The sequence below is a fragment of the Hemiscyllium ocellatum genome, chromosome 1, assembly GCF_020745735.1.
Source record: "Hemiscyllium ocellatum isolate sHemOce1 chromosome 1, sHemOce1.pat.X.cur, whole genome shotgun sequence".
NCBI lineage: Eukaryota > Metazoa > Chordata > Chondrichthyes > Orectolobiformes > Hemiscylliidae > Hemiscyllium > Hemiscyllium ocellatum.
Window position 1 is genome coordinate 74,434,452 of NC_083401.1, and position 27,379 is coordinate 74,461,830.

Consider the following 27,379-nt stretch of genomic DNA (forward strand, 5'->3'; position numbering starts at 1 on the left):
GGTAACTAGAAAAAGAAAACAAGTACGAAGTTCATTTGCTGGTGACAGGACTGACTGAGTGGTCTCTACAGATCAATTGTTATCCTTTAAGAGTCTTCCGTACCAGGGTCCATTAGCACATCAAAATAATCCAAAGATTCCCTTTTTTGGTTTACTTCAACACTTTAAATATTTAATGTGCATTGTTTCGTTCCTTCTCTCCTGACAAGTAAATAAACATATTAAACATAATGGAAAATACTTTCCAATACAAATTATATTCTACATCGTTTTCAAAAACGGAACATCTGGAATCTAGGTAGCTAAAGGCATAGCTAATGATAGTTAGGGACATGTAAGGTGCTAGATTTGGAGTAGCAAAGATCTTGTAGGTTGTTGGACTGAGGAAGTTACAGAGATAGGTATGGGGCAAAGGCCCATGAGGATTATTTCAGAAAATTCCAATGGAGATGCTGCAGACTGGGAGCCAAGACAGGTTCGTGAGAATAGGCAAGATGTGTGAATGCGACTTGGTAAGAGGAAGGATAGATACAGCAATAGTTTGGATGAGCTCACAATTGACAGAGGATCCAAATGGTGGGCCCATGAAGAAAGCATTGGAAGAATCAACATTCTTTTCAGCTCCAGGTCCTGATGAGAAGGTAATAGCAACTTGAAAGAATATATAAACAAAGGAGGAGCAAAGAGAGAGTTTCAGTGCCTCTTGATTAAAATGATAGTGATTAAACCTGGGTTTGTCACACAGAAACAATATTAGGTCAAAAGAAAAAAGGTTTTTGTTTATCAAAGTCCCTGGTATTGAAGTCAAATGATGAAAGTTGAATATTGATTGTCTGTTTTCACTTTGATCTGCAACTCTGCAGCTGTAACACTATATTATGCACTCAGTTCTATTCTCCTGATGTACTTACGTTGGGTATAATTTGTCTGGCTAGCACACAAAACAATACTTTTCACTATCATCTAACAATGTGACAATAATAAATTGAATCAAATAATCATATCATCAGGATTTTGCTAATTGCACAATGAGAAAATTCTGAGTGCAATGAAACAAAAGTTGCTTCATCATCATCTCTGGATTCTCTTTGGAGGGGAAACTGCTACAATTACTTAGAAGTGACAATAACATTAATGACTTGAACGTAATCCTGTATAGACTAGAAAACTCCAAGACTTAAATAAGATCAAAATTAATGGTTCAAATGCCTTTCCTGCTGGATCCGGTACTATCTTACATATAAAATATAAAAGTAATTTTGACAAATTTAACATTATTTATGACTGAATGGAATGATAAGAATGCGTGAACATTAAATAGAACTATCATGCAGTCTTGGAAAGTAAGTGAGATGTCTGCTCCTTTATTCCCAAAATATCAAGGGACCTTTATTCTGTAAACTAACACAACATCTGTAATTTTAAGATTTTTAATACGAACACTGGGTTAAAACATAAGAAAATATTCTGTTAGAACATAGAACAATACAGCACAGAACAGGCCCTTTGGCCCACGATGTTGTGCCGAACATTTATCCTAGATTAAGCACCTATCCATGTACCTATCCAATTTCCACTTCAAGGTCACCAATGATTCTGACTATGCCACTCCCACAGGCAGCACGTTCCATGCCCCCACCACTCTCTGGGTAAAGAACCTACCCCTGACATCCCCCCTATACCTTCCACCCTTCACCTTAAATTTATGTTCCCTTGTAACACACTGTTGTACACAGGGAAAAAGTCTCTGACTGTCTACTCTATCTATTCCCCTGATCATCTTATAAACCTCTATCAAGTCACCCCTCATCCTTTGCCGTTCCAATGAGAAAAGGCCTAGCACTCTCAACCTATCCTTGTACGACCTATTACAACTTTAGCCTTCCTTTCAAATTGTATTTAAAACTTGATACAAAATCCTTCAAAGCAGAATTGTTTACTGAAAGGAAGATTGAGGGAGAAAATAACAGCTGTAAAGCATTAGGATGTTTCTAATATTAGTGATGGAAGATGTAAAATATGCTACAGGAACCAGGCATCCTACACCTATTTAAAACTATCTTTAAAGTAAAATCATACAAGCTCACTAAGCAACAATGGTACCTAAATGCTTGAGTTAAAGCAGAAAACTTTTCAATGTGCAAGGTTAAAATCGGTAAATATTTACTATCATTGCTATTTTTTTGGCTAGTTCCATACATATGTTGCAGATATGCTCTGCTTCATCATCATACAACTTTCAGCAGATATGCCTTTACAGTTCTCAGTGAACTGGAGAATATACACTATTAAAATGGCAATATACATGTTGCTACTGAATATCATGTAGGCAATCTCTCCTATTATTGCTCACAAGCAAAAACCTATCTTGATAACGCTTTGCTTCTTTCCCATTAACTTTTGGCAAAATTTACTGTGCAATAATACTTTGTACAAGAGACTTTTATTCAAAATTATACTCGCTGGATATGTTGGCCCAATTCATTTTCTCAATTTCCTATGAAGATCACTATTGGAAACAAAAAAAGTAATATGGAGTCAGTGGAGGATGAGGGTTTTAAAAGCATTTAGAAGACTTCAACAGATATCAGTTTAAACTATAAACCTATTCACATAAACAAAGAATTAAATATTGCCAAAATAGTTACAAGTTTCAATATTTGCTCACACATCTCATTAACACTCAAGGTTTAATGCATCAGGATTGATACTGTCTCAGAAATAACAATGGCACATAGGATGCTGCCATTTTTTAATGCAAATTCATTATTCTTTCAACTTTTTAAATGGAATCCATGGTAGCTGTTTAAAGTTTATAACATGAACGAAATGTCACTATACTGTTAGAATAATGAAAGATCATAATTCAAAGGAAATATTGCAGTCAACTTTTTAAGATACATGGAGGTAATACTGTACTTTCATTTCTTAACACAGAAGAAATTGAGGAGTCTATTTCGAGGATGCCACATCAGTAAACTAAGTATAAATAAGGTCAAGATTTGGTCATCAGTGCTCTAAGATTGAAATTACTTTTGGAAAAGATAATGGTGGTTCAGTAATAACAGAGCTGAAAATGTGTTGCTGGTTAAAGCACAGCAGGTTAGGCAGCATCCAAGGAACAGGAAATTCAACATTTCGGGCCAGAGCCCTTCATCAGGAATGAGGAGAGTGTGCCAGGCAGGCTAAGATAAAAGGTAGGGAGGAGGGACTTGGGGGGAGGGGCGATGGAGATGTGATAGGTGGAAGGAGGTCAAGGTGAGGGTGATAGGCCGGAGTGGGGTGGGGGCGGAGAGGTCAGGAAGAAGATTGCAGGTTAGGAGGGCGGTGCTGAGTTCAAGGGAATCGACTGAGACAAGGTGGGGGGGAGGGGAAATGAGGAAACTGGAGAAATCTGAGTTCATTCCTTGTGGTTGGAGGATTCCCAGGCGGAAGATGAGGCGCTCTTCCTCCAACCGTCGTGTTGTTATGTTCTGGCGATGGAGGAGTCCAAGGACTTGCATGTCCTCGGTGGAGTGGGAGGGAGAGTTAAAGTGTTGAGCCACGGGGTGGTTGGGTTGGTTGGTCCGGGCGTCCTAGAGGTGTTTCCTGAAACGTTCCGCAAGTAGGCAGCCCGTCTCCCCAACATAGAGGAGGCCACATCGGATGCAGCGGATGCAATAGATTGTGTGTGTGGAGGTGCAGGTGAATTTGTGGCGGATATGGAAGGATCCCTTGGGGCCTTGGAGAGAAGTAAGGGAGGAGGTGTGGGCGCAAGTTTTGCATTTCCTGCGGTTGCAGGGGAAGGTGCCGGGAGTGGAGGTTGGGTTGGTGGGGGGTGTGGACCTGACGAGGGAGTCGTGAAGGGAGTGGTCTTTGCGGAACACTGATAGGGGAGGGGAGGGAAATATATCCCCGGTGGTGGGGTCCGTTTGGAGGTGGCGGAAATGACGGCGGATGACACGCTGTATACGGAGGTTGGTGGGGTGGTAGGGTTCTGTCTTGGTGGCGGTTGGAGGAGTGGGGCTCAAGGGCGGAGGAGCAGGAAGTGGAGGAGATGCGGTGGAGGGCATCGTCGATCACGTCTGGGGAGAATCTGCGGTCCTTGAAGAAGGAGGCCATCTGGGCTGTACGGTATTGGAATAACAGGCAGTGATCTCTAGATGAGAGTATTAAAGCAATGACTGAAGCACACCTAGCCAGTGATAACCTTAAATTTGTAAATTCATTCAGCATTATTGAAATGCTGCAGATACGCCTTCAGTCTGCATCCATCTTGGCACTAATTCTGACAAGCCATGCAATACGTTCCATATGTCGGAATTGACATCCACCAGGCCCATTCCCTTCTCCAAATGCAACTCCTATTGTAGTTGTTAGCATTCAGTACCTTTAAAAAAAAATTGACTAATATGAAAATGTATTTATATTATTACAGTGAAACTGCATAAAAGCAGCATGGCTCCATATAATAAAGATACAAAGCCAAATGGGAACAGACGAAAGGGAAAATTCAAAAGGCACCTAACAACGGAATCAATGGACCTCGCTAAAATTAAAGACTCCATCAGGAATTTTAATGTGCGGCCTCCTGCACCTGAAGTCATTTTTGAGGAGAAATTAGAAATACCTGCATATGTATGCCAGGAGCTAGCCCCCACTAATCGGGGGGATGACTGCGATCTCGTCGCCTGGCTGGAGGAACAAAAGCTGATCTCCCAAGATGATGTATTCCTGACGAACAGCAAGAATGATGTGATCCCTTATGGTACCAAGCCTGTGGATTCGGTAAGAAAAGAAAAAACCATACCAAATATCAATAACATTTAGCATTTAGCACTAAATGTTTCACTGCATTTAATAGGATTTTCCCTTTCTCTGCATATTAATGGTCAATAATGCCCTCCAAATATGGTTCCAGGCCCTGCAATTAAAACAGTTTAGAGTCACTGCAGCCTGTCTGCTTCACTTAGGCAGTTAGCCAATTCTTGACAAGGTAGTTAAATGCTTAAAAATGTGTTGCTGGAAAAGCGCAGCAGGTCAGGCAGCATCAAAGGAACAGGAGAATCGACATTTCGGGCATAAGCCCTTCTTCAGGCTTATGCCCGAAACGTCAATTCTCCTGTTCCTTTGATGCTGCCTGACCTGCTGCGCTTTTCCGGCAACACATTTTTAAGTTCTGATCTCCAGCATCTGCAGTCCTCACTTTCTCCAAGGTAGTTAAATGAAATGTTTTATGTAATCAAGCTACTTCATCGACTGGAGTGACAATGGGTAAGCTACATGGGTAATATGTATAGAACATTCTGAACTTGGCAGCATTAACGACTTCTGTAAAGAAGTCCGTTGCAAAGAACAAAATTTGACTTCCCAACTGACAGCATTCTGTGAAAAAGAATATGTTAACTAAGAAGAAAAACCAAGCAATATCTCAACATTTTAAAAATAAATCTCTCGTTTTCTTCCAAACCTGACATAATGGAGCCATACTACGTTTATTTCAATTATTTATTTATTGGCAAAATAACATAATGGTGAATTTTCAACAATTATATGAATTAGAAATGTAACATGGTTTATAGCGATCCATCCAATAGTAATTATGTTCTTCTATGGATGCTTCTCCAAAGTGAACAGAGTTTGCTAAACTATTCTGTGCATTGTTACACATATCACAGTTTACGACACCGCAGCCTTCATCTCAACATTAGTTCCCAAAAGCTTCAATAGTGCATATGCACCACCTTTTGTACTTAACCCATGCTTCTGTTTTTCCCTATTCCTATATCTACCTGTATCATGCCATCATCACCTAAATATGGCCTATCTGCAACCAAGCAGCCTCAAATGTTATGCAAAACTGGATGACAGGATAATATAAAACTGAGCTGTGCTGAATTTCCCTCAGATTTTCTTTCCATGTCCTGTGGGAAGACAGAGTAAAGTCTCTCTGTCCTACGGCCACAAGTATATCCTGCCCACCAAAGGCAGTACAAATCCAATCCAACCAATTTCATCTCTCTACTCAGTTATCAGTGAAGGCTCCATCAACAATATCTTCTCCCTTTGCTATTTATGGAACCTAGTTCTTTGATTTGGTGGGGACAATGTTTCTTTATATCTTCTAACAGGAGGCAAGCATTGCCAACTATGAAAGCATGTGTTGCCCATCCTTACTTGCTCCTTACTTACTAGAAAAGACGACAGCGATCCACTTGCTTGAACCACTGCAGTCCATCTGGTATAGGTATATCCTACTAGGTACTCCCCCCCCACCCCCTCCAACCTATAATGCTTTTAAAATAGAAGTTATGAACATATGAATATACAACTTGGGAATAGACCGTTCAGCCCCTCATTCAACATTATGGTTGATCTAATTGCAACCTCCAATCTACATTCCTGCTTATCTTTGATAACCTTTGACGACTGCTTAACAAGAATCTATTCACCTTTGCCTTAAAAATATTCAAGACCCTACTTCCACTACCTTTTCAGGAAGAGTTCTGTCAGGTAGTTAAGAGTCTAGAAAAGAAAAACAAAGTATCAAATGGAAAATACCTAGTTTTTAAACAGTAACCCCCAATTTTGATTCTCCCATCTACAATCTCTCATGATATGTTTCAGTCTAACTGCCACTTACTCTTCTGAATTCCAAGTGATACCAACCTAGTCTGTCCAACATTTCATCATAGGACGACCTGGCCATTACAAGTATTAGTCATGGTAAAATGGTATCTGAACTACAGCCAATTCATTTATATCCTTCCTTAAATAAAGTTACCAATATCTTGCACTATACTCCAAATACCGTCTCACCAGTGCACTATACCATTGAATAATAATCTCTCTAGCTTTGCATTCAATTCCCCTCATGATATATAATAATATTTGAATGGCTTTTAGCTATTTGTGCACAGGACACCCAGATCCTCTGCATCCCATATTTCTGCAACCTCTCACCATTTCTCTTTTTTTTAAGGGAATTAGGAAGAAAGTTAAAAAGTAGGACCACAAAAGGTAGTGATCGCAGGATCACTCCCAGGGCCATGTGCTAATCAGAGTAGAAGTAGCATGACATATCAGATAGATATATGGCTGAAAAGATTGTGGGGGGGGGGGGGGGGGGGGAAGGTTTCAGACTGCTGATTCATAATGACTAGTTGAAAAAGGTGGGACAACTGTAAACTGGCCAGATTGCACAGGACAGGATCGGAACTGATGTCCTTGGGGAGTATTTGCTAGTGGTGTTGGGGAGAGTTGCAACTGAAATGGAGGAGGATGGAAACCTATACAGGGAGACAGAATAGAGGGTAGAAAGGGCAAAAAGAAAAGACAGAATGGGAAATAATTATGATAGGCAGAGAATTCAAGGACAAAGGTCAAACAGAGGCATGATGTAAAATAAAACGAAAAGGATGAAGAGTGTCAAAAAGACAAGCCTTAACACCATGCAACTTAATGCGTAGAGCATTCACAATAAAGTGCATGTACCAGATCTGCTAAATGATTTAAAGAGGTATGATATAATTGGGATTATGGAGATGTAACTGCAGGGTGACCAGCAACAGGAATTCAACAAGAATTCAACAATGAGAGTAATCAATGATACTAAAAATAAAATCTAGAAGTATAGGTAAAGTGTCACCATCAGCTTATACTATAGAACAAATTGCTAAATATTAAAAGCTTTTCTTATCACAAACAAACACCTTTCTAAGATGTTTGTATCACCGATAGCCATGGGTGAGTTGCCAGAAGATTGGAGTTTAGCTAATGTGGTGCCATTATTTAATAAAGATGGTAAGAAAAAGCCAGGAAGCTACAGATCAGTGAGTCATAGAGTCACAGAGATGTACAGCATGGAAACAGACCCTTCAGTCCAATTCGTCCATGCCGACCAGATATTCCAACTCAATCTAGTCCCACTGCCAGCACCTGGCCCATATCCCTCCAAACCTTTCCTTTTCACATACCCATCCAGATGCCTTTTAAATGTTGAAATTGTACTAGCCTCCACCACTTCCTCTGGCAGCTCATTCCATACACGTACTACCCTCTGCGTGGAAAAAGTTGCCCCTTACATGTCTTTTATATCTTTCCCCTCTCAGCCTAAACCTATGCCCTCTAGCTCAGGACTCCCCTACCCTATCCATGCCCCTCATGATTTTATAAACGTCTATAAGGTCACCCCTCAACCTCCGACGTTCCAGGGAAAACAGCCTCGCCCATTCAACCTCTCCCTATAGCTCAAATCCTCCAACCCTGGCAACATCTTTGTAAATATTTCCTGAACCCTTTCAAGTTTCACAATATCTTTCCAATAGGAAGGGGACCAGAATTGCACCCAATATTCCAACAGTGGCCTAACCAATGTCCTGTACAGCCGCAACATGACCTCCCATCTCCTGTAATCAATACTCTCTGGCATTGTATGGGCAAGGTGTTGAAAGGGAATCTGAGGGACAGAATTTACATGTATTTGGAAAGGCAAGGATTGATTAGGAATGGTCAAGGTGGCTTTGTGCGTGGGAAATCATGTCTCATTAACTTGACTGAGTTCTTTGAATACGTGACAAAGAAGACTGATTATAGCAGAGTGGATGTTGTAATTTTTGGACTTTAGCAAGGCATCCAAAAGATTCTGCATGGTAGACTGGTTAGCAAAGTTATATCACATGGAAGACAGAAAAGGCTAGCCCTTTGGATCCAAAATTGGCTTGAAGGTAGGAGACAGAAGGTGGTGGTAGAGGATTGCTTTTTGGGCTGGAGGTCTGTGACTAGCAGAGTGCCACAAGAATCGATGCTGGTCCACTACTTTTCATCATTTATATAAATGATTTGGATGCGAACGTAGGAGGCGAGGTTAATAAGTTTGCAGGTCGCACCAAAATTGGTTGTGTAACAGATAGCGAAAAAGGTTACCTCAGAGTGCAATGGGATTTGAAGCCGAGGAGTAACAAATCGGGTTTAATTTAGGTAAATGTGAGGTGTTGCATTTTGGTAAGGCAAATCAAGGCAGGGCTTATACACTCAATGGTTAGGCCCTGGGGAATATTGCCGAACAAAGAAAAATGGGATGCAGATTCATAGTTCCTCCAAAGTGAAATCGCAGGTAGACAAGGTAGTGAAGGAGGCGTTTGGTATGCTTGCCTTTATTGGTCACCATTGAGTATAAGAGTTGGGGGATCATGTTGCAGCTGTACAGGACATTCGTTAGACTATATTTGGAACACTGCAATCAATTCTGTTCTCCCTGCTATGGGAAGGATGTTGTGAAACTTGAAAGTGTTCAGAAAAGATTTACAAGGATTGCTAGGGTTGGAGGGTTTAAGCTAAAGGGAGAGGCTGAATAGACTGGTGCTATTTTCTCTGGAGTGTCGGAAGATGAAGGGTGGCCTTATAGAGGTTTATAAAATTATGAGTGGCATGGATATGGTTATTAGACAAAGTATTTTCTCCAGGGTTGGGGAGTCCAAAACTAGACAGCCTACATTTAAGGTGAGAGGGGAAAAATTTAAAAGGGGCACAAGGGGCAACATTTTTATGCATAGGGTGGTGCATGTATGGAATGAGATAGTGGTAGAGGCTGATACAATTACAACATTCAACATGCTTCTGGATGGGTATAAGAATAAGAAGGGTTTAAGAGGGATATGGGGTAAATACTGGCAAATGGGACTCGATCAGATTGGGATAGCTGTACAGCACGAACAAGTTGGACCAAAGGGTCTGTCTCCATGCTGCACATCTCTATGATTCTATGTTGAACACTGAAGCATATGAATTCCTTTCAGTCGGTAAGTTCCTGCAGTACATGGTCAACAACTTGTATCTTTGACACAGGAAAGCATCCCAAAGAGTTTCACAGGAGCATGACCAGCCTAAACATTGATATAAAGCCAAAGGAAGAGATAGTAGGAGACTGGTAAGCTTCATGAAATAGTTTTAAAGGTGATCAGAGATCCAAGAACTACTGAGATTTTTAGTTTAATTTAGCAGGGCATCACTACACAATAAACATAAATCTTAATTGCTACTCCATCTTCATCACATAAGCAGCACATAGGCACTTCACACTGAAAGGAAAGAACACTAGATCAGATCAACAACATTGCTAAGAAGAAACAACAATGGATTTCTCTAATAAGCTGTACCTTGGATGTCTCTTAACAATTTCCTGCCACAGCTGTAATGAAGTTAGTTGCTGTGGTACAGAAATAGTCTCCGAACGAACCCCTGACAATTCAGCACTCCTGGCAAAATACAGCACAGAGACCTATACAAAAGAGAGAAAAATTAAATCTTGAGAAAAATGTGACTAGCTCATGACCTAGCACTGAAACACATTTTTTCTAGGAAAAAAATTATGAAGATCAGAATCAGAATTTACCAAATAAACTGGCCTCATCAAGCCATACTTCAAGTTGTCAAACTTTCAGTTCAGGAGATTTTAGCGAGGCTTCCACCATTGAATACCTACCAGGCCATTACATAATATACTGCCAATCTACAATTCTATCAATCTCCTGGGATTAATGTTTACTCATTTTGTCTGGATGACAGTGAGGACTGCAGGGGGAAAGGGTTTAGATTAGATTAGACTTACAGTGTGGAAACAGGCCCTTCGGCCCAACAAGTCCACACCGACCCGCCGAAGCGAAACCCACCCATACCCCTACATTACCCCTTACCTAACACTACGGGCAATTTAGCTTGGCCAATTCACCTGACCCGCACATCTTTGGACTGTGGGAGGAAACCGGAGCACCCGGAGGAAACCCACGCAGACACGGGGAGAACGTGCAAACTCCACACAGTCAGTCGCCTGAGTCGGGAATTGAACCGGGGTCTTCAGGCGCTGTGAGGCAGCAGTGCTAACCACTGTGCCACCGTACCGCCCGCTTTACTGACCATGGCACAGTGATACAGGACACTATTCAAGAGGAGAGAATGTACTATTGATATGGGACAATCAGATTAGAGAAATACATGTGTGGACCAAAGACTGTCGTGGTGGAAAGGCATTCCAGTTCATGGAGCACTGCACCTGCACTGGGGAAAATGGGATCAGGATCAACGACAAAGTCTCTATCTGAACCTTGCTCGGGCCTGTGTTCTTTCCAACCACTTACGGAAGTAAAAAGGATTTTAAAACTGAATAATGGAGGCATGGGATCAAATTTGGAAATCTATAGTGAATCAAAAGATCGATACAAGGATAAAGAGAAAGGTATTAACATAGGACAATGCCAAATAGACTGCGATTAGAAGAGATAGAGAGTATATATCCAAGAGTAAACCAACAGATAAGATTAGCATTTTCAAAGGGAGTGTATTAGATAAATCTGAGGATCAGTATACTGAATGAACTGACAGCACAAATAGGCTGCTCAGAGAAGATTCATTAGACTATAACCTGGAATAGCCAGGTGATTTATGAAGACAAACTGGACACACTCGACTTGTGCCAGCTGGTATTTAGAAGAGCAAGAGGTGACTTGATTAAAACATAAAATTCTGAGGTGTCTTACGAAGGCGGATGTGGAGAGGGGATGTTTCATCCTATAGGGGATCCTGGACCTGGATTACTGCTGACAAATCAGAAGTCACCCATTTAAGAGAGAGATTAGAGTTTTTTTTCTGCTGAGCAGGTCATAAGTCCTTGGTACTCTCAATCAAGAATATAGTTAAAGCAGAGTCCTTGAATATTTTTAAGGCAGAGAGAGATAGCCTTTAAACCCACTGTTTAACAAGAATCTATCGGGGTAGATGGGAATAAGGTCAGCCATGAACTTAGTGAATGGTAGAACAGGCTCAAGCGGTTGAATGCTACTCCTGATTCATGTGGCTATAGTGATACACATCCCACAGTCTAAATTACACTGAAGCTATATATATCGGTAGGTTTTCTATTGAACCAGGAAAGCTCTCCATATGCTTTGTTATCAAATGTGCAGAAGTGCACTCAGAAATCAGCAATGTGTTCAAGCTTTGGTAAGACAAATGGAAAAGTAGACATTTCCATGACATTTAGAGATCTCTACTGGGCAATCTGAAAGGTTTATTTTGTCTTAAATATTAAATTTTGAAAGACTGATATGAGCAGCTCATAACCTAACCATCAGTTTGCGTTACATGAAAAAGTAAAGGAGTGAGAAATAATTTCATCTAACAATTGTTATGATCTCACGACAATAAAGTTCAAGTGGTTCCTAAATAATTAAAGTAAATTCCCTACCTTTGCTACTGCGTTAAATGCAATTTGTTAACACTTGTCCACAAGTGAAGCAAGTTAAGCCAGAGATTTAAAAAAAAACATTGTCATGGTGCACACAGAGGTCATTCAACCCATTTTGATCTGCACCTTAACCCTGTACGCACTTCCGTTTATATAATTATCCGATGCCCTCTCCAATGCCTCATTTGAACCTGCTTTCACCATTATTCCAGGCTGTGCATACAGTAACTACTTACTGTGAGATAAAAGGTTTTTCTTCACCACACATTTGCTTCTTTTGCAAAACTCCTAAAACCACAGTACAGAGGAACCTAGATTATCCAAATATCAATTATCCGAAAATCGGATTATCCAAAGGAGATCTCGAGGTCTCGATGGAAACATTACATCAAAGACGTGTTTCCAACAGTGATCGCATCTTTTGTTTCCAACAGTGATTAAACAGACACCGTCTCCAAATGACTGACTTCCCGCCCTCCCCCTCTCTGCTCACACGTCCCCTGGAGTTCGACATGGGGTGACCGTAAACATCTCCTCCCCCTTCCCCAGATAATCTCTACTGTACAAGCAAAGGTGGAACCTGTCAAAAAGTTGTGTGTGGGTCTGTGGCTGTGGCTGCATGTGTGTGTGTGCGCACGCTATTTGGAGACTTACCCCACAAAGGCAACTGTAGCAGCCTTGTTGTTGGTGTCCAGGCCAGCTGCTCCGGAGAGGGGGCGGGGGCGGAGAGGCGGGTGGGGGGGCAGTGTTACATGGGGTTGAGGCGGGGGGGTTGAGAGAGGCGATATTGCATGGAGTTGTGGCGGGGGGGTGAGGGAGGCGATATTGCATGGGGTTGGGGCGGGGTTGCACGGGTTTGGGGACGGCGCAGTGTCAGACAAAGGTGGGGGCGGGGTCTCACACGCTGCACAGACTTTAAAAACTCCAAGCTCCAGAGGAAAGGTATTTAACCGATTAGCCAAATAATTGATTATGCGAACGAAATAGTGCCCCGCCCATCAGATTCACATAATCGACGTTCCCCCGTACACCCTATGGTTCTTGATCTGTTCATAAACAGAAATAGTTTCTCCTTATTCATTCCGTCCAGACATTTCATGATCTTGAAAACTGTTAAAACTCCCTTTTGTCTTTTCTATTTCGAAGAGAAAGCTTTCCCAATATCTCCAATCTTTCTTCATAATTGAAGGCATATCCCATCTTGTAAATCACTTATGTACTCTATCAAATATATTCACATCTTTCCTATAGTTTAGAGTTAGATTTCTTACAGTGTGGAAACAGGCCCTTCGACCCAACAAGTCCACACCAACCCGCCGAAGCGCAACCCACCCATACCCCTACACCTAAAACTATGGGCAATTTAGCATGGCCAATTCACCTGACCCGCACATCTTTGGACTATGGGAGGAAACCGAAGCACCCGGAGGAAACGCACGCAAACACGGGGAGAATGTGCAAACTCCACACAGTCAGTTGCCTGAAGCAGGAATTGAACCCGGGTCTCTGGCGCTGTGAGGCAGCAGTGCTAACCATTGTGCCACCGTGCTGCCCACGTGTGGCATTCAAAACCATACAATACATGAGCTAAACAGTCACAGCACAGAAACAGAGTTTTTAGTCCAACCTGTCTGCGCTGACTAGATATCATAAACTGATCTAGTCCCATTTGCCAGCATTTGGCCATATCCCTCAAAACCCTTCCTACTCGTACCCATCCAGATGCCTTTTAAATGCTGCAATCATACCTGCCACCACCAACTCCTCTGGCAGGTACCACTTCCTCAGATCCTGTTTAAATCTTTCCCCTCTCACCATAAAACTATGCCCTCCAGTCTGAGTCATATTTTATATGTTTATCGTAACATCCCTGCTCTTGAACACTATGCCTCTGAATATAGGTTTGCTCACTGAGCTGGAAGGTTCGTTTACACATTTCATCACACTAGATAACATCTTCAGTGAGCCTCCAGATGAAGCACTGGTGGTGTAGCCTGCTTTCTATTTATATGTTTGGATTTCCTTGGGTTGGTGATGCCATTCACTACGGTGGTGTCATCTCCTGTTATATTTCTCGGAGTGGTGCTTGTTACAGTTCTTGCAAGGTATTTTGTAAATTACATTAGTTTTGCTTGTTGTCTGTATAGAGTCTTTCAAGTTCATGAGCTGCTTTTTTAGTGTGTTGGTGGGTTTGTGGGCTACCATAATGCCAAGGAGTCTGAGAAGTCTGGCAGTCATTTTCACGATAACTTTAATGGAGGGGAGAGTGGCTAGGGTTTCAGGGTGTTTTGACTGCTTGTTTGGGTTTTTTTCTGAGAAATCGGCGGACTGTGTTCATTGGGCACACATTCTTTTTGAATACACTGTATGGGTGATTTTCCTCTGCTCTGCATTGTTCTTTTGTGCTGCAGTGTGTGGTGGCTCATTGAAATAATGTTTTAACACAGCTTCATTTGTGAATGTTGGGATGATTGCTTTTATAGTTCAATATTTGGTCTGTATGTGTTGTTTTCCAGTAAATGCTGGTTTGAAGTTCCCCATTGGCTGTTCGCTCTATTGTAACATCTATAATGGCATTTTGCTGTTGTTTTCCTCCTCTGTAGTGAATGTTATGCCAGTAAGGGTATTATTGATGATCTTGAAGGTTTCCCCTCATTTATTTCATTTAGTGATGCCAGTATCATCAAGCTAGTGGACCTATGCCTTACCACCCACTTCACCTTCAACAACAAAACCTACAGACAAACCAACGGAACACCCATGGGATCTCCAATATCAGGGTTTTTAGTAGAGGCAGTAATGCAGAGACTCCAACAGCTCTACCAACCATCCAACCCAAACTTTGGGTCCGCTACGTTCATAACACCTTTGTCATCACTAAATGAAACAAATTAAAGGAAACCTTCAAGACAATCAATAATACCCTTTACTGACTAACTATGCCTCTATTTATTAAGTCTAGAAACTGCATGCTTTATAGGAAATCAGGAGGGCAAAAAGGGAACATGAAACAGCTTTGGCAAATAGCATTAATGTATTCGTAGAATCCCTTTGGATTCTCCTTAAGGACAAAAAAGGGTAAGTAGGGACAGAAGAGGACCCCTTAAAAGATCGGCAAGGTTGCCCATGTATTAAGCCACAGGAGATGGGGAAGATACTAAACAAGTATGTTGCATCAGTGTTTTCTGTGACGAATGACATGGAAGATACAGAATGCGGGGAAATAAATAGCAACATCTTGAAAAATGTCCATTTTACAGAGAAGGTAGTGTTGAATGTCTTGAAATGCATAAAAGTGGACAAATCCCCAGGACCTGATCAGGTGTTCCCTCGAACTCTGTGGGGAACTAGGGAAGAGATTGCTGGGGCCCTTGCTGCAATAGTTGCATCATCGATAGCCACAGGTGTGGTACCGGAAGACTGGAGGTTGCCTAACATGGTGCCACTGTTTAAGAAAGGTGGTAAGGAAAAGCTATGGAACTACAAACTGGTGAACTGATATCAGTGATGAGCAAGTTGTTGGAGGGAATTCTGAGTGACAAGATTTAAATGTATTTGGAAAGGGAAGGACTGGTTTGGGATAGTCAACATGTCTCTTTATGCAGGAAACTGTGCCTCACGAACTTGCTTGAGTTTTTTGAAGTAGTAACAAAGAGGATCGATGTGGGATGAACGTGGACGTGACCTACATGGTCTTCCGTAAGGCATTCAACAAATTCCTCATGGTAGACAGCCTAACAAGGTTAGAACACATGGAATACAGGGAGGACTAGCCATTTGGATACAGAACTGGCTAGAATGTAGAAGACAGAGGGTGCTGAAGGGTTGGTTTCAGACTGGAGGTCTGTAACCAGTGGTGTGGCACAGGATTGGTGCTGGGTCCACTACCTTTCGTCATTTATATAAATAATTAGGATTTATAGGAGGTATTGTTAGTAAGTTTGCAGATGACACCAAAATTGAAAGTGTAATGGATAGCGAAGAAGGTTACCTCAGAGTACAATGGGACCACAACGAGTTTAATTTAGATAAATGTGAGTGCTGCATTTTGGAAAGGCAAATCAGGGCAGGACTTATACACTCAATGGCAAGGTCCTGGGGAAGAGTTGCTGATCAAAGCGACCTTGGAATGCAGGTTCATAGTTCTTGAAAGTGGAGTCATAGGTAGATAGGATAGAAAAGGCGGCATTTGGTATGCTTGCCTTTATTGTTTCAGGCATTGAATATAGGAGTTGGGAAGACATGTTGTGACATTGGTTCGACCACTATTGGAATACTGCATACAATTCTGGTTTCCCTGCTATAGGATGTTGTCAAACTTGAAAGCGTTTAGAAACGATTTACAAGGATGTTGCCAGGGTTGGAGGGTTTGAGTTACAGAGAGGGACTATTTTCCCTGGAGCATCAAAAGTTGAGGGGTGACCCTATAAAAATTTATAAAATTATAAGGGGCATGGATACAGTAAATAGACAAGATTTCTTTTCCTCCCCAAGGTGGGGAGTCCAGAACTAGAGGGCATAAATTTAAGGTGAGAGGAGACAGGTTTAAAAGGGTCCTAAGGCGCAACTTTTTCACACAGAGGGCGGTGCGTATATGGAATGAGCTGCCACAGAAAGTGGTTGAGGCTGTTTTTATACAACATTTAAAAGGCACCTGGATGGGTATATGACCAGGAATGGTTTAAGAGGGATAGGGCCAACTACTGGCAAACAGGACTAGATTTATTTCAGATTTCTAGTCTACATGAATGAATTCAACCAAAAGGGTCCGTGTCTGTGCTGTATACTGTATTTCTATAATTGTAATAACAACTGTCAAAGTGTGGCGATGGGAAAGGGCAGCAGGTCAGGCAGCATCCGAAGAACTGGAGAATCGACGTTTCGGGCGACAGCTCTATTCAACCAGCCCACTTTGTCAAGGGCCTTCTAAAGTTTATCCTGTCCTCACGGTCCTCAATTCACCCAAATCTGCAAACTAGAAATTTCCCTCACAAATTACTCATTAACCTTTGCTCTCCGATTCCTACCCCTCAGTCGATACTTTCCTCAGAAATCTGTCCTGTGACACTGTATCAAACACCTTTTGGAAGTCCCTCTATTGGGATTTCCCAACCTGGGAGAACAAAAATTACTAACGGTCATAATGTACTCCGAACAAGTTGTAACGTTGTTAACAAAATAGAAAACAAAGGTGTCCCACTTCCAGGTGAATTACAACGCAACATCTGAGACCTATCTATCTCTTCATGACAAGTGGCAGTATTCCCCTCCCTCCTGCGAGGCCCAGCCACCGCCGCCTTCTCGGAAACGCGCAGCTGCGGATTTTACCAACCAGAGGGAGACGGACTGGGCCCGGAGCCGGGACTCCTGCCTCCCCCTCCCCAAGGTCTGAGGCCCCGGAGGTCGGTGTGCGGCTCCCGTGTAGCGAGAGGCCGTGCCCGCGCTGTTACCTGGGTGACCATGTCCTGTCCTGGTCCTGTCCGGGCTGGGCCGGTGCAGCGGGCTGAAGGCTCCGGGCGGCTACCTCTCTCCCTCTGCTCAGGTCCCCCAGCTGCTGTCAATCAATCAGAGGCAATAAAAACAGAAGTGGCTGGAAAAGCTCCGCGGGTCTGCCAGCATCTGCGGAGAGGAATCACAGTCAACATTCCTGCACCAGTGACCCTTCCTCAATGTTAACTTTGATTTCTCTCCACAGATGCTGCCAGACCTGCTGAGCTTCTGCCAGTTCTGTTTTTGTCCCCATCAAAATAAACAAAATCACTGTTCAACACCATCCTCCTTTGGTGAGCCGTAAAGATTAGTAATACACAATCATAAATGAAAACATGAAAAAGTATTTGCCTGAAACTTTTACCTTTGTTTCCCTTTGCCAGGTCTGCAGGGTATTCCCAGCATTTTTCTGTTTGTATTCCTCATTTCCATCATCTATTTGCCTTGCTCTTAGGGAAAAGGTAGCATGCAGGTACATAAATTACAAATACCAAATACTACGTTAGCTCTAAGGTGTTGGAAAATGTGAGCAAAACATTATCCCTTTGATACCCAGGATGCAGTGGTAGTGTCTCAATATATGGCCCAGTTTGGGTCCAAGTCTCACCTGAACCAGGTGTGGTTGATCAAGTAGATGTAAAAATCTCTACTTAAATTGGTTAAGACCTGAGACTACAGGAATATCTTGAAAGCTTCCTCATATGTAGTGTTCTTATAAATACAAAGTACTGAAAATGCTGGAAATATGAAATAAAACCAGAGTTTCTAGAGAAACTCAACAGATCTAGCAGCACATGTGGAGAGAAAAACACAAGTTACATTTTGAGTCCAGTAAGACTCTCATTCTGTTCCAAACTTTTTTGGAGTTCTGAAGAATCATATTGGGCTCAATCATTTAACTCTATTCTTTTCTCCACAGATGCTAGCAGACCTGCTGAGTTTTTCCAGCACTTTCCATTTTTATTGAAAATGTTTTTGTTTGATTAAGAGTGCCAAATGAAAGAATATTCTCACATGAAGTCATCTGTCCCATCAGTTAAGTGTGGCTGGAGGAATTAAGGGGAATGCAGGTATCCAAGATGAATAAATAGTCAGAAAAACAAAGTAGGGGAGAAAATAAAAAGAGAATAAATGGAAAGTAGGAAAAGTCAGAAAGAGTAAAAGGAGGTGAAGAAGATTCTGTACTTTGTTAATTAAGCCCTATTAAACAATTATAGGCACACACATCCTCCCTAACAATCCCTCAAAAAGCACACAATAGCATTAGTTTGTACCTTCTGCAAGATAGTCTGAAGCAATTTACCCAGGCTTTTCCAACAAGATCTTTCCAAACCCAAAACCTTTATCATCCAGATGCAGAAGCTGATGACACTTGGACCACTACCTTCAGTCCTGTCTACAAATTTCTGTCCAAGTCAAACACGTTCTGTTTTGAAACTAGATCACTGTTCAATCACTGTAACTGGGTCAAAAACCTGAATTCCTAACAGTATTATGGATACATTGTCATCAGATGTAGGTCTAGAAGGCAAATTACCACCACCTTCTTAAGGGAATTAAGTGAAGGGTAATAAATGCTGACGTTGGCAATTATACTCACATTCCATGAATGAATAAATAAAACTAATATCCTATTATTCTTAGGGTTTGATCTTTTTGTTCATTTAAATATTGGACTCATGAGACCTTCCCTCATGTCCATTTGAAATAGTCTCTTTCTTCAAGAGCTGTTTATAAATGAACCAATAGCTCCCATAAAACCATTCTGACTTCCTTTCACTTCGTTGGGATAAATGGCATTTGAACAAGCAGCTCAATAATCCTTAACTTTACCTTTAACTCTAGTTATGTAATTTCAATATTCACTTCAATCAAGTCAAGGTTAGGAGTCCACTTTGATGAGATCTTGTCTTGTATTAAGGTCAGCCTTCTCCCCAAATTGAATACTTTTGTTTCTGATATACCTTTCTCCTTTTCCATAGCTACCTGAAATCTTACAAGATGGTGGTGGCTATCATCGAACTACTTCCCCCATTGACTGTTCTATCACTTATCTGGCTTCATTTCCAAAAACTAGGTCCAACACCATAGTATGCCTTCTGGGGCTTTCTTTGTGCTGGCTGAAAAAGCTCTCCTCATTACATTTTAAGCATTCTAACCCCTCTAACCCTTTCATGATTTGTCTATCCCAGTTAGTATTTTGGAAGTTGAAATCCCCTATGATTATTACCCAGTTTACACTTCTGAGATTTGCCGATGTATCTATCCTTTAATTTCTCCCTGACTGTGTAAGGGTCTATGGCACACCCCCAAGCATTGTGATTATCCCTTTTTGTTTTTTTAAGCTCTCCCCATATGGCCTAATTTGAGGAATAACATAAGGTAGCATCATTTCTTATTGAAGTAAGTGTCTCCTTGATCAATATTGTCACATCTATTTTACATCTCTGTGCCCTTGTTTAACTGATTGATTAGTAGTTTAAAGAAGTAACAAGCAGCTTGGATTAAAAGGTGGCCTGTAGCTGTGGTCTACTTGAAATTCCAAAGCCATTTCGTAAGGTTTCATATCAATGGTTATTACACAAGACAAGAACACACAAGTATCATGTTAACATTGATAAACAATTGGTAAGTGAACAGGAACCAAAGAGTGGAAATAAATCAATCCTTTTGTCAATAAATCATTCAATCAGTTTTTCAGATTAGGAAGCTGTAACAAGTGCCAAAGCAATCATTTCAGGAGTTTCATCCATTTACAATCTGTACCAATGACTTGGATGAATGGATCAAATGAATGGTAACTAAAAGTGCCGATGATATCAAGATGGACAGGAAAGTAAGTTGTCAAGATGAGGTAAAGCGTCTGTAAAATACAATCTACAGGTTAATTCAGTTGTAAGAATTCCACACTTAGACAGTAATACAGGAAAATGTGAACTTGTCAACTTTGGCAGAAATATTAGAAAAGCAGTATATTAATTAACAAGGAAAGACATTGCCAAACTTAATCATACAGAGGGATCTAGGTATCCTGGTATTTAATTCAATTAATATGCAGTTAACAAAAAGTCAAGTTCAGCAAGTAGATTGAAAGACTATCTATCACTATTTTAGGATATCAGAATATAAAAGTTGGAAAGATTCATTTCAACTGCTCAGGCCTTGGTGACAGCAGCTAGGATAAGGTCCTGTAGTGTGAATGTAGGGAGTTAGGTAGGAAGTTAAAAAGCAGGACCTCAAAGGTAGTAATCTCTGGAGTACTCCCAGTGCTAATGATGGTAGGAATAGGAGAATATGGCAGATGAATGTGAGGCTGAGGAGCTGGTGCAATGGGCAGGGATTCAGATTTTTGGATCATTGGGATCTCTTCTGGGCAAAAGTGCCCTGTACAAGAGGAATGGATTGCACCTGAACTGGAGGGGGAGCTGATGGGGAGATTTGCTAGAGCTAATCAGGAGGGCTTAATCTAGTCTGGCAGGGAGGTGAGACTCTAAGCAGTAATGAACCAAGAGTCAAATTTGAGTCTTGTACAGAAGTTAAAGACAGCAAGTTAAATAGGCAAGGCAGGTATGAGCATGGCAGAGAATCAGGGAAGTCTGATGAATTAAAATGCATTTATTTCAATGTGAGATGTCTGACAGGTAAGACAGATGAACTCAGGGATGGATGGGAACATGGAACCAAGATATTATTATGACAGAAATATTGGCTGAGAAAGGGACAGGACTGGCAGCTCAATGCTCTGGTGTATAAATGCTATAGGAAGGATAGCAGGGTAAACAAGAAAGGAAGGGAAGTTTTGTATTAGGGAAATCATGACTGCAGTACTTAGAGAAGATATTCCTAGGAGATCATCCGGTGAAACTACATGGGTGGAACTGATAGATAAGAAGGGGGTGATCACTTTGTTGAGACTGTACGATAGGCCCCCAATAGTCAATGGAAAATTGGGGAGAAAAATTATACAGAGATTGCAGATAGCTGTAAGAATAATAGCCGGGCAATTTAATATAATCTGGGACAGTCATAGTATTAAGGACTTCAATGTGGAGGAATTTGGTAAATGTGTTCAAGAAAATTTCCTCAGTCAATATGTAGGTGGCCCTACTAGAGAAACTCTTCTTGGAAAATAAAGCGGAATAAGTGATTGATGTGTCAGCCAGGAAGCACTGACACCAGTGACTATAATTTGGTGGCACAATGGCTCAGTGGTTAGCACTGCTGCTTCACAGACCAATAAAGCAGGTTCAATTCCAGCCTCAGGTGACTGTTTGTGTGGAGTTTGCATATTCTCCCCGTATCTGTGTGGGTTTCCTTTGGGTGCTCTGGTTTCTTCCCACAGTTCAAAGATGTGTGAGTTAGATGGATTGGCCAAGCTAAATTACCCAGAGTGTTCAAGGATGTCTAGGTTAGGTGCAGGGAAATGTAGAGTAATGGGTCTGGGTGGGTTTTCGGAGAGTCAATGTGAATTTGTTGTGCCAAGTGACCCATTTCCAGACTGTAGGGATTCTATGGTAATTCTATTAGTTTTAAAATAGTTATGGAAAAGGATAGGCTTGGTCTGTAAGTTATTTCTTTAAATTGACCCAAGGCCAATTTTGATGGCATTGGTTAGGAACTTTCAAAAGTTGACTGGGGGAGACGGTTAACAGGCAAAGGGACGTTTAGCAAGTGGAAGTCTTCCAAAAGCGAGATAACAAGAGTTCAGGGACAGCATGTTCCTGTTAGTTTGTAGGCCAGGACTGGCAGAAAAAGGAAACATTGTATGACTAGAAATATTGAGACATGAGTCAAGAAAAGGAAGGAGGCACATGTCAGATATACACAACTGGGATCAAATGAATCGTTTGAAGAACACAGTAGGTGTAAGAGCACTAAGAGAGAAATCAGGAGAGCAGGAAGGGGATATGCGTTAGCTTCGGCTGATAAGGTTAAACAGAATCTGAGATTCTCCAGTATATTGAGGGCAGAGAACAGAGCTCCTCAAAGATCAACAAGGCCACTTAGGTTTGGAACCACAAGAGATGGGTGAGATCCTACATTTTTAGTTTGCATCAATATTTACTCTGGAGAAAGACGTCGAAGCTGGGGAAATCAGAGAATTAAAGAGCGATGTCTTGAAAAGAATCCACATTATAGAAGAGGAAGTGCTGGAGGTCTTAAAATGAGTTAAGGTAGATAAACCACCAAGACATGACCAAGTGTATCCCAGGACATTGTATGAAGCTAGGGCAGAAACTGTGGAGTCCATAGCAAAGATATTTGTGTCATTGATAGCCACAGATGAAATGCTAGAAGACTGGGGGGTAGCTAATGTTGTGCCATTATTTCAGAAAGGCTGCAAGGAAAAGCCAGGAAACTGCAGACCGGTGAGCCTGGCATCAGTGGTGGATAAGTTGTTGTAGGGAATTCTGAAAGAATGGATCTACATGCAATGGGAAAGCCAAGGACTATTAGGGACAGTCAGCATGGCTTTGTTCATGGGAAATTGTGTCTCACAAACTTGATTCATTCTATTGAAGATGTGGCTAACAAACGGTTGTCATTTATGTAAACGATTTGAATGAGAATATAGAAGGCAAGGTTGGTAAGTTTGCGGATGACACCCAAGTTGGTGGTACAGTGTATAGTGAAGAAGGTCATTTATGAGTATGATGGGATTTTAATCAAACGGACCAGTGGGCCCAGAAATGGCAGATGCAGTTTAATTTAAGTAAATACAAGGTACTGGATTTTCATAAGACAAATAAGGGTTGGACTTATATATAATAATCAGGCCCAGGGGAGTATCGTTGAACAGAGAGACCAAGGGGTGCAGGTACATAGCTCCTTAAAAGTGGCATCACAGGTAGACAGAGTGGTGAAGAAGGCTTTTGCCACACTTGCCTTCATTGGTCAGTCCATTAGAAAATCAGGTTACGGCCGAATAAGACATTTGTATGGCCACATTTGGAGTACTGTATACAATTCTGATCTCCCTGAGTACTCACCTCAGAACTGTCCCTGGATAGACTGGGACTTTTTTCCTGGAGCATAGGAGGCTGAGGGATGACTTCATAAAGATTTATAAAGTCATGAGGGGCATGGAAAAGGTGAATAGTGAAGGTGTTTTCGCCAGGGTAAGGGAGTCCAAAACTTTAAGGAGAGAGGGCAAAGATTTAAAAGGCATCTGAGGGGGCAACATTTTCTCTTGAATGTGGTGTGTATATAGAACAAGCTGCCAGAGGAAGTCATAGAGGTGAGTGCAATTACAATATTGGACAGGTATATGGATAGGAAGGGTTTAGAGGGATATGGGCCAACACAAGAAAATGGGACTAGTTCAGTTTAGGAATCCTGGTTGGCATGGATAAGTTAGCCTGAAGGGTCTGTTTCTGTGTTGTATGATTCTAAGACTCTATGAATATTGTGTTACAGTTTTTTGTCTCCTTACTTGACAAAAAAATGTATAACTGCATTGAAGCAATTTAAAGAATGTTGACTTCATTTATTCAGGGATGAAGGGCATGTTTGATGAAGAAAGGTTAAAAAGCAGGACCTCTTCTTTTGAACATTCTTCCATTCTCTTTGTGTCTTCACAGATGCTGCCAGACCTGCTCAGTTTCTCCAGCATTTTGCTCATTTTATTTCAGATTTCTAGCTTCAACAATATTTCACTTTTATTTGTAATCCTGAGGTGATTTGATAGGATGGATACCAGGAAGATGTTTTATCATGTGGGGAATCTAAAATTAGGGAAAATAGTTGAAGAATAAGGCAAAATAATAAGACCATCTCAGAGTACTGCTAATATGTGGGCTTTTTGAAAATTGATTAAATGTTGTCATGTGCTGAGATACAGTGAAAAGTGCTGTTTTGCTTGCTATAAAGGCAGATCGTACCATACAAAGTGTATCAGGGTTGTAGAATAGAGTGCAATGTTATAGCTGCAGAGAAAAAGATCAGAATTATCATTTGGAAGGTTTATTCAATTGTCTGATAACTGTGGGGAAGAAGCTGTTCTTGAATCTATTCATACTTGTATTCAAAATTTTATATCTTTTGCCCAATGGAAGAAGGTGGAAGGGAGTATGACCAGGGTGGGAGGGGTCTTTGATTATGTTAGTTGCTTTCCCGAGGAAGCTGAAAGTATAGGGGAGTCAATGGATGGAAGGCTGGTTTGTGTGATGGACTGGGCTGTATTCACATCTCTGTAGTTTCTTACAATCTTGGGAGAAGCAGTTGCCGTACCACACTGTGATGCCATCCCAATAAGATGCTTCCTATGTTGCATCAATAAATGTTGGTAAGAATCGTTGTGGACATGCCAAATTTCGTTAGCCTCCTGAGGAAGTAGGGACGTTGTTGACCATTACATGGGTGGACCAGGACAGATTGTTGGTGGCTATCACTCCCAGGAACCTGATACTCTCGACTATTTCCACCTCAGTACCTTTGATGCAGACAAGGGTGTGCCCTCCACTCTGCTTCTTAACATCAATGGCCAGCTCCTTTTCCGCAGAAAGCTGTAGAAATTAGGCTATTGCATTAATTTAAGTCTGAGTTAAATGGATTTTTACTAAAGGTCAAGGGTCTGGTGTGTAGACAGGAAGGGAGAAAATGAGGACTGGAGATTCGAGTCAAGAGTGTGGTGCTGGAAAAGCACAGCAGGTCAGGCAGCATTCGAGGAGCAGGATTATTGATGTTTCAAGCAAAAGCTCTTCAAGCTCGAAACGTTGATTCTCCTGCTGCTCGGATGCTGCCTGACCTGCTGTGCTTTTCCAGCACCACACTCTCGACTTGTGTAGACAGGCTGGTTAAATTGAAACCATAGATCAGAGATCAGCTAAAGTCTGACTGAATGATGGAACAGCCTCAAAGGGCCAATGGATCTATTCCTGCTCCTGAATCCAATAATCTTACCTCTCCATAATATATGTGCCAGTCAGAAAATAGGTTCTACTATGCTGGAATGGTGCATGAACAGGATCAAACTGGAAACTGGTGGAATTCAAGCATCAGGGCTGCAGCTATTTACAATATTTATAAATGACTTCAAATACAATATAGTCCACATTCCTGATGAAGGGCTTATGCCCAAAACGGCAACTCTCCCGCAGTTCAGATGCAGCCTGATCTGCTGTACTTTCCCAGTGCCACACTTTTCGATTCTGACTTTCCAGCATCTGCAGTCCTCACTTTCTCCTATTTAACCGAGTATGTCTATGTGTGGATTGTGTGCTAAGTAATTTGAGCAGGATTTGTCAATGTGTAGAGGTGTAGTTAATGAAGTTCATCACCTGTACATGTAAAGTAATAGATTTGATAAAAGAAATAAAACATCAAAGTTTGAATTGTGTGGTAGTTTTCTAAGCAACATTTATGACTCTGAGCTGAGCTTCTGACCCCAAAAGTCATCTTACTTCTCCTTAACAAGGCTTCCAAGCCTCCCTCAGTTCATGTGCTGGAGAAACCATTAACTGTCATAGGAGAAATGGGACAGTATATAACATTATGGCTAGCCATAATTATGTGGTATCTGCCTCTGCTGTATGTGTATATATAGCAGCTTGTAGCACCCATTAAACATATTACTTGAAACATAGTGTCAGGAATAGTGCAGCTGACATTATATGGATTTTCAGAGCTGTAAGAGGGCTTGACTACTCAATGAGACAGCACAGAGGTAAAGAAAAAGCACTCAACAACTTTGACTGAACTCTGTGGGAAGCTAGAGAAGTGATTGCTGGGCCTCCTGCTGAGATATTTGTATCATCGAAGACTGGAAATTGGCTAATGTTGTTCCACTGTTTAAGAAGGGTGGTAAGGACAAGCCACGGAACTGTAGACCAGTGAGCCTGACATCGGTGGTGGGCAAGTTGTTGGAGGGGATCCTGAGGGACAGGTGGTACATGTATTTGGAAAGGCAAGGACTGATTAGGGATAGTCAACATGGTTTTGTGCATAGGAAATCATGTCTCACAAACTTGATTGAGTTTTTTGAGGAAGTAACAAAGAGGATTGATGAGGGCAGAGTGGTAGATACGATCTATGTGGATTTCAGTAAGGTGTTTGACAAGGTTCCCCTTGAGAGACTGGCTAGATCTCTCAGAATACAGGGAGAACTGGCCATTTGGATACAGAACTGGCTCAAAGGTAGAAGACAGAGGGTAGTGGTGGAGGGTAGATTTTCAGACTGGAGGCCTGTGGCCAGTGGAGTACCACAAGGATCGGTGCTGGGTCCTCTACTTTTTGTCATTTATATGAATGATTTGGATGCGAGCATCAGAGGTACAGTTAGTAAATTTGCAGATGATACCAAAATTTGAGGTGTAGTGGACAGCAAAGAGGGTTACCTCAGGTTACAACAGGATCTTGACCAGATGGGCTAATGTGCAGAGAAGTGGCTGATGGAGTTTAAGTCAGATAAATGTGAGGTATTACATTTTGGGAAAGCAAATCTTAGCAGGACTTATACAGTAAATGGTAAGGTCCTAGGGAGTGTTGCTGAACAAAGAGACCTTGGAGTGCAGGTTCATAGCTCCTTGAAAGTGTAGTCACAGGTAGATAGGATAGTGAAGAAGGCGTTTGGTATGCTTTCTTTTATTGGTCAGAGTATTGAGTACAGGAGTTAGGAGGTCATGTTGCGGCTTTGCAGGACATTGGTTAGGCTACTGTTGGAATATTGAG

The 27,379-nt window shown here is 41.5% G+C and overlaps 1 protein-coding gene across 2 annotated transcripts; it reads right to left on the reverse strand.

Moving 5' to 3' along the window:
* Positions 1-4,629: 4,629 nt before the first annotated feature.
* LOC132818858 (molybdopterin synthase sulfur carrier subunit) lies at positions 4,630-17,779 on the reverse strand. Of its 2 annotated transcripts, XM_060830004.1 has the most exons (4): positions 17,553-17,585; positions 10,373-10,551; positions 10,137-10,258; positions 4,630-4,756 (listed from the first exon to the last, which is right to left on the reverse strand). In XM_060830004.1, exons 2-4 carry the CDS (start codon positions 10,388-10,390, stop codon positions 4,630-4,632), a joined length of 267 nt encoding a protein of 88 aa, XP_060685987.1. In that variant the 5' UTR covers positions 10,391-10,551; positions 17,553-17,585. The 2 variants fall into 2 exon arrangements, with proteins under 2 accessions (XP_060685987.1, XP_060685996.1); XM_060830013.1 differs by lacking the exons at positions 10,373-10,551; positions 17,553-17,585 and adding an exon at positions 17,671-17,779.
* Between the last annotated feature and the right edge of the window lie 9,600 nt (positions 17,780-27,379).

Bases quoted from the DNA above. Each gene is read 5' to 3' on its own strand.
- LOC132818858 (XM_060830004.1), bottom strand. The intron at 4,757-10,136 runs GTACAGCTTATT...CCGAATCCACAG, and splicing joins ATTGTTAAGAGACATCCAAG to GCTTGGTACCATAAGGGATC.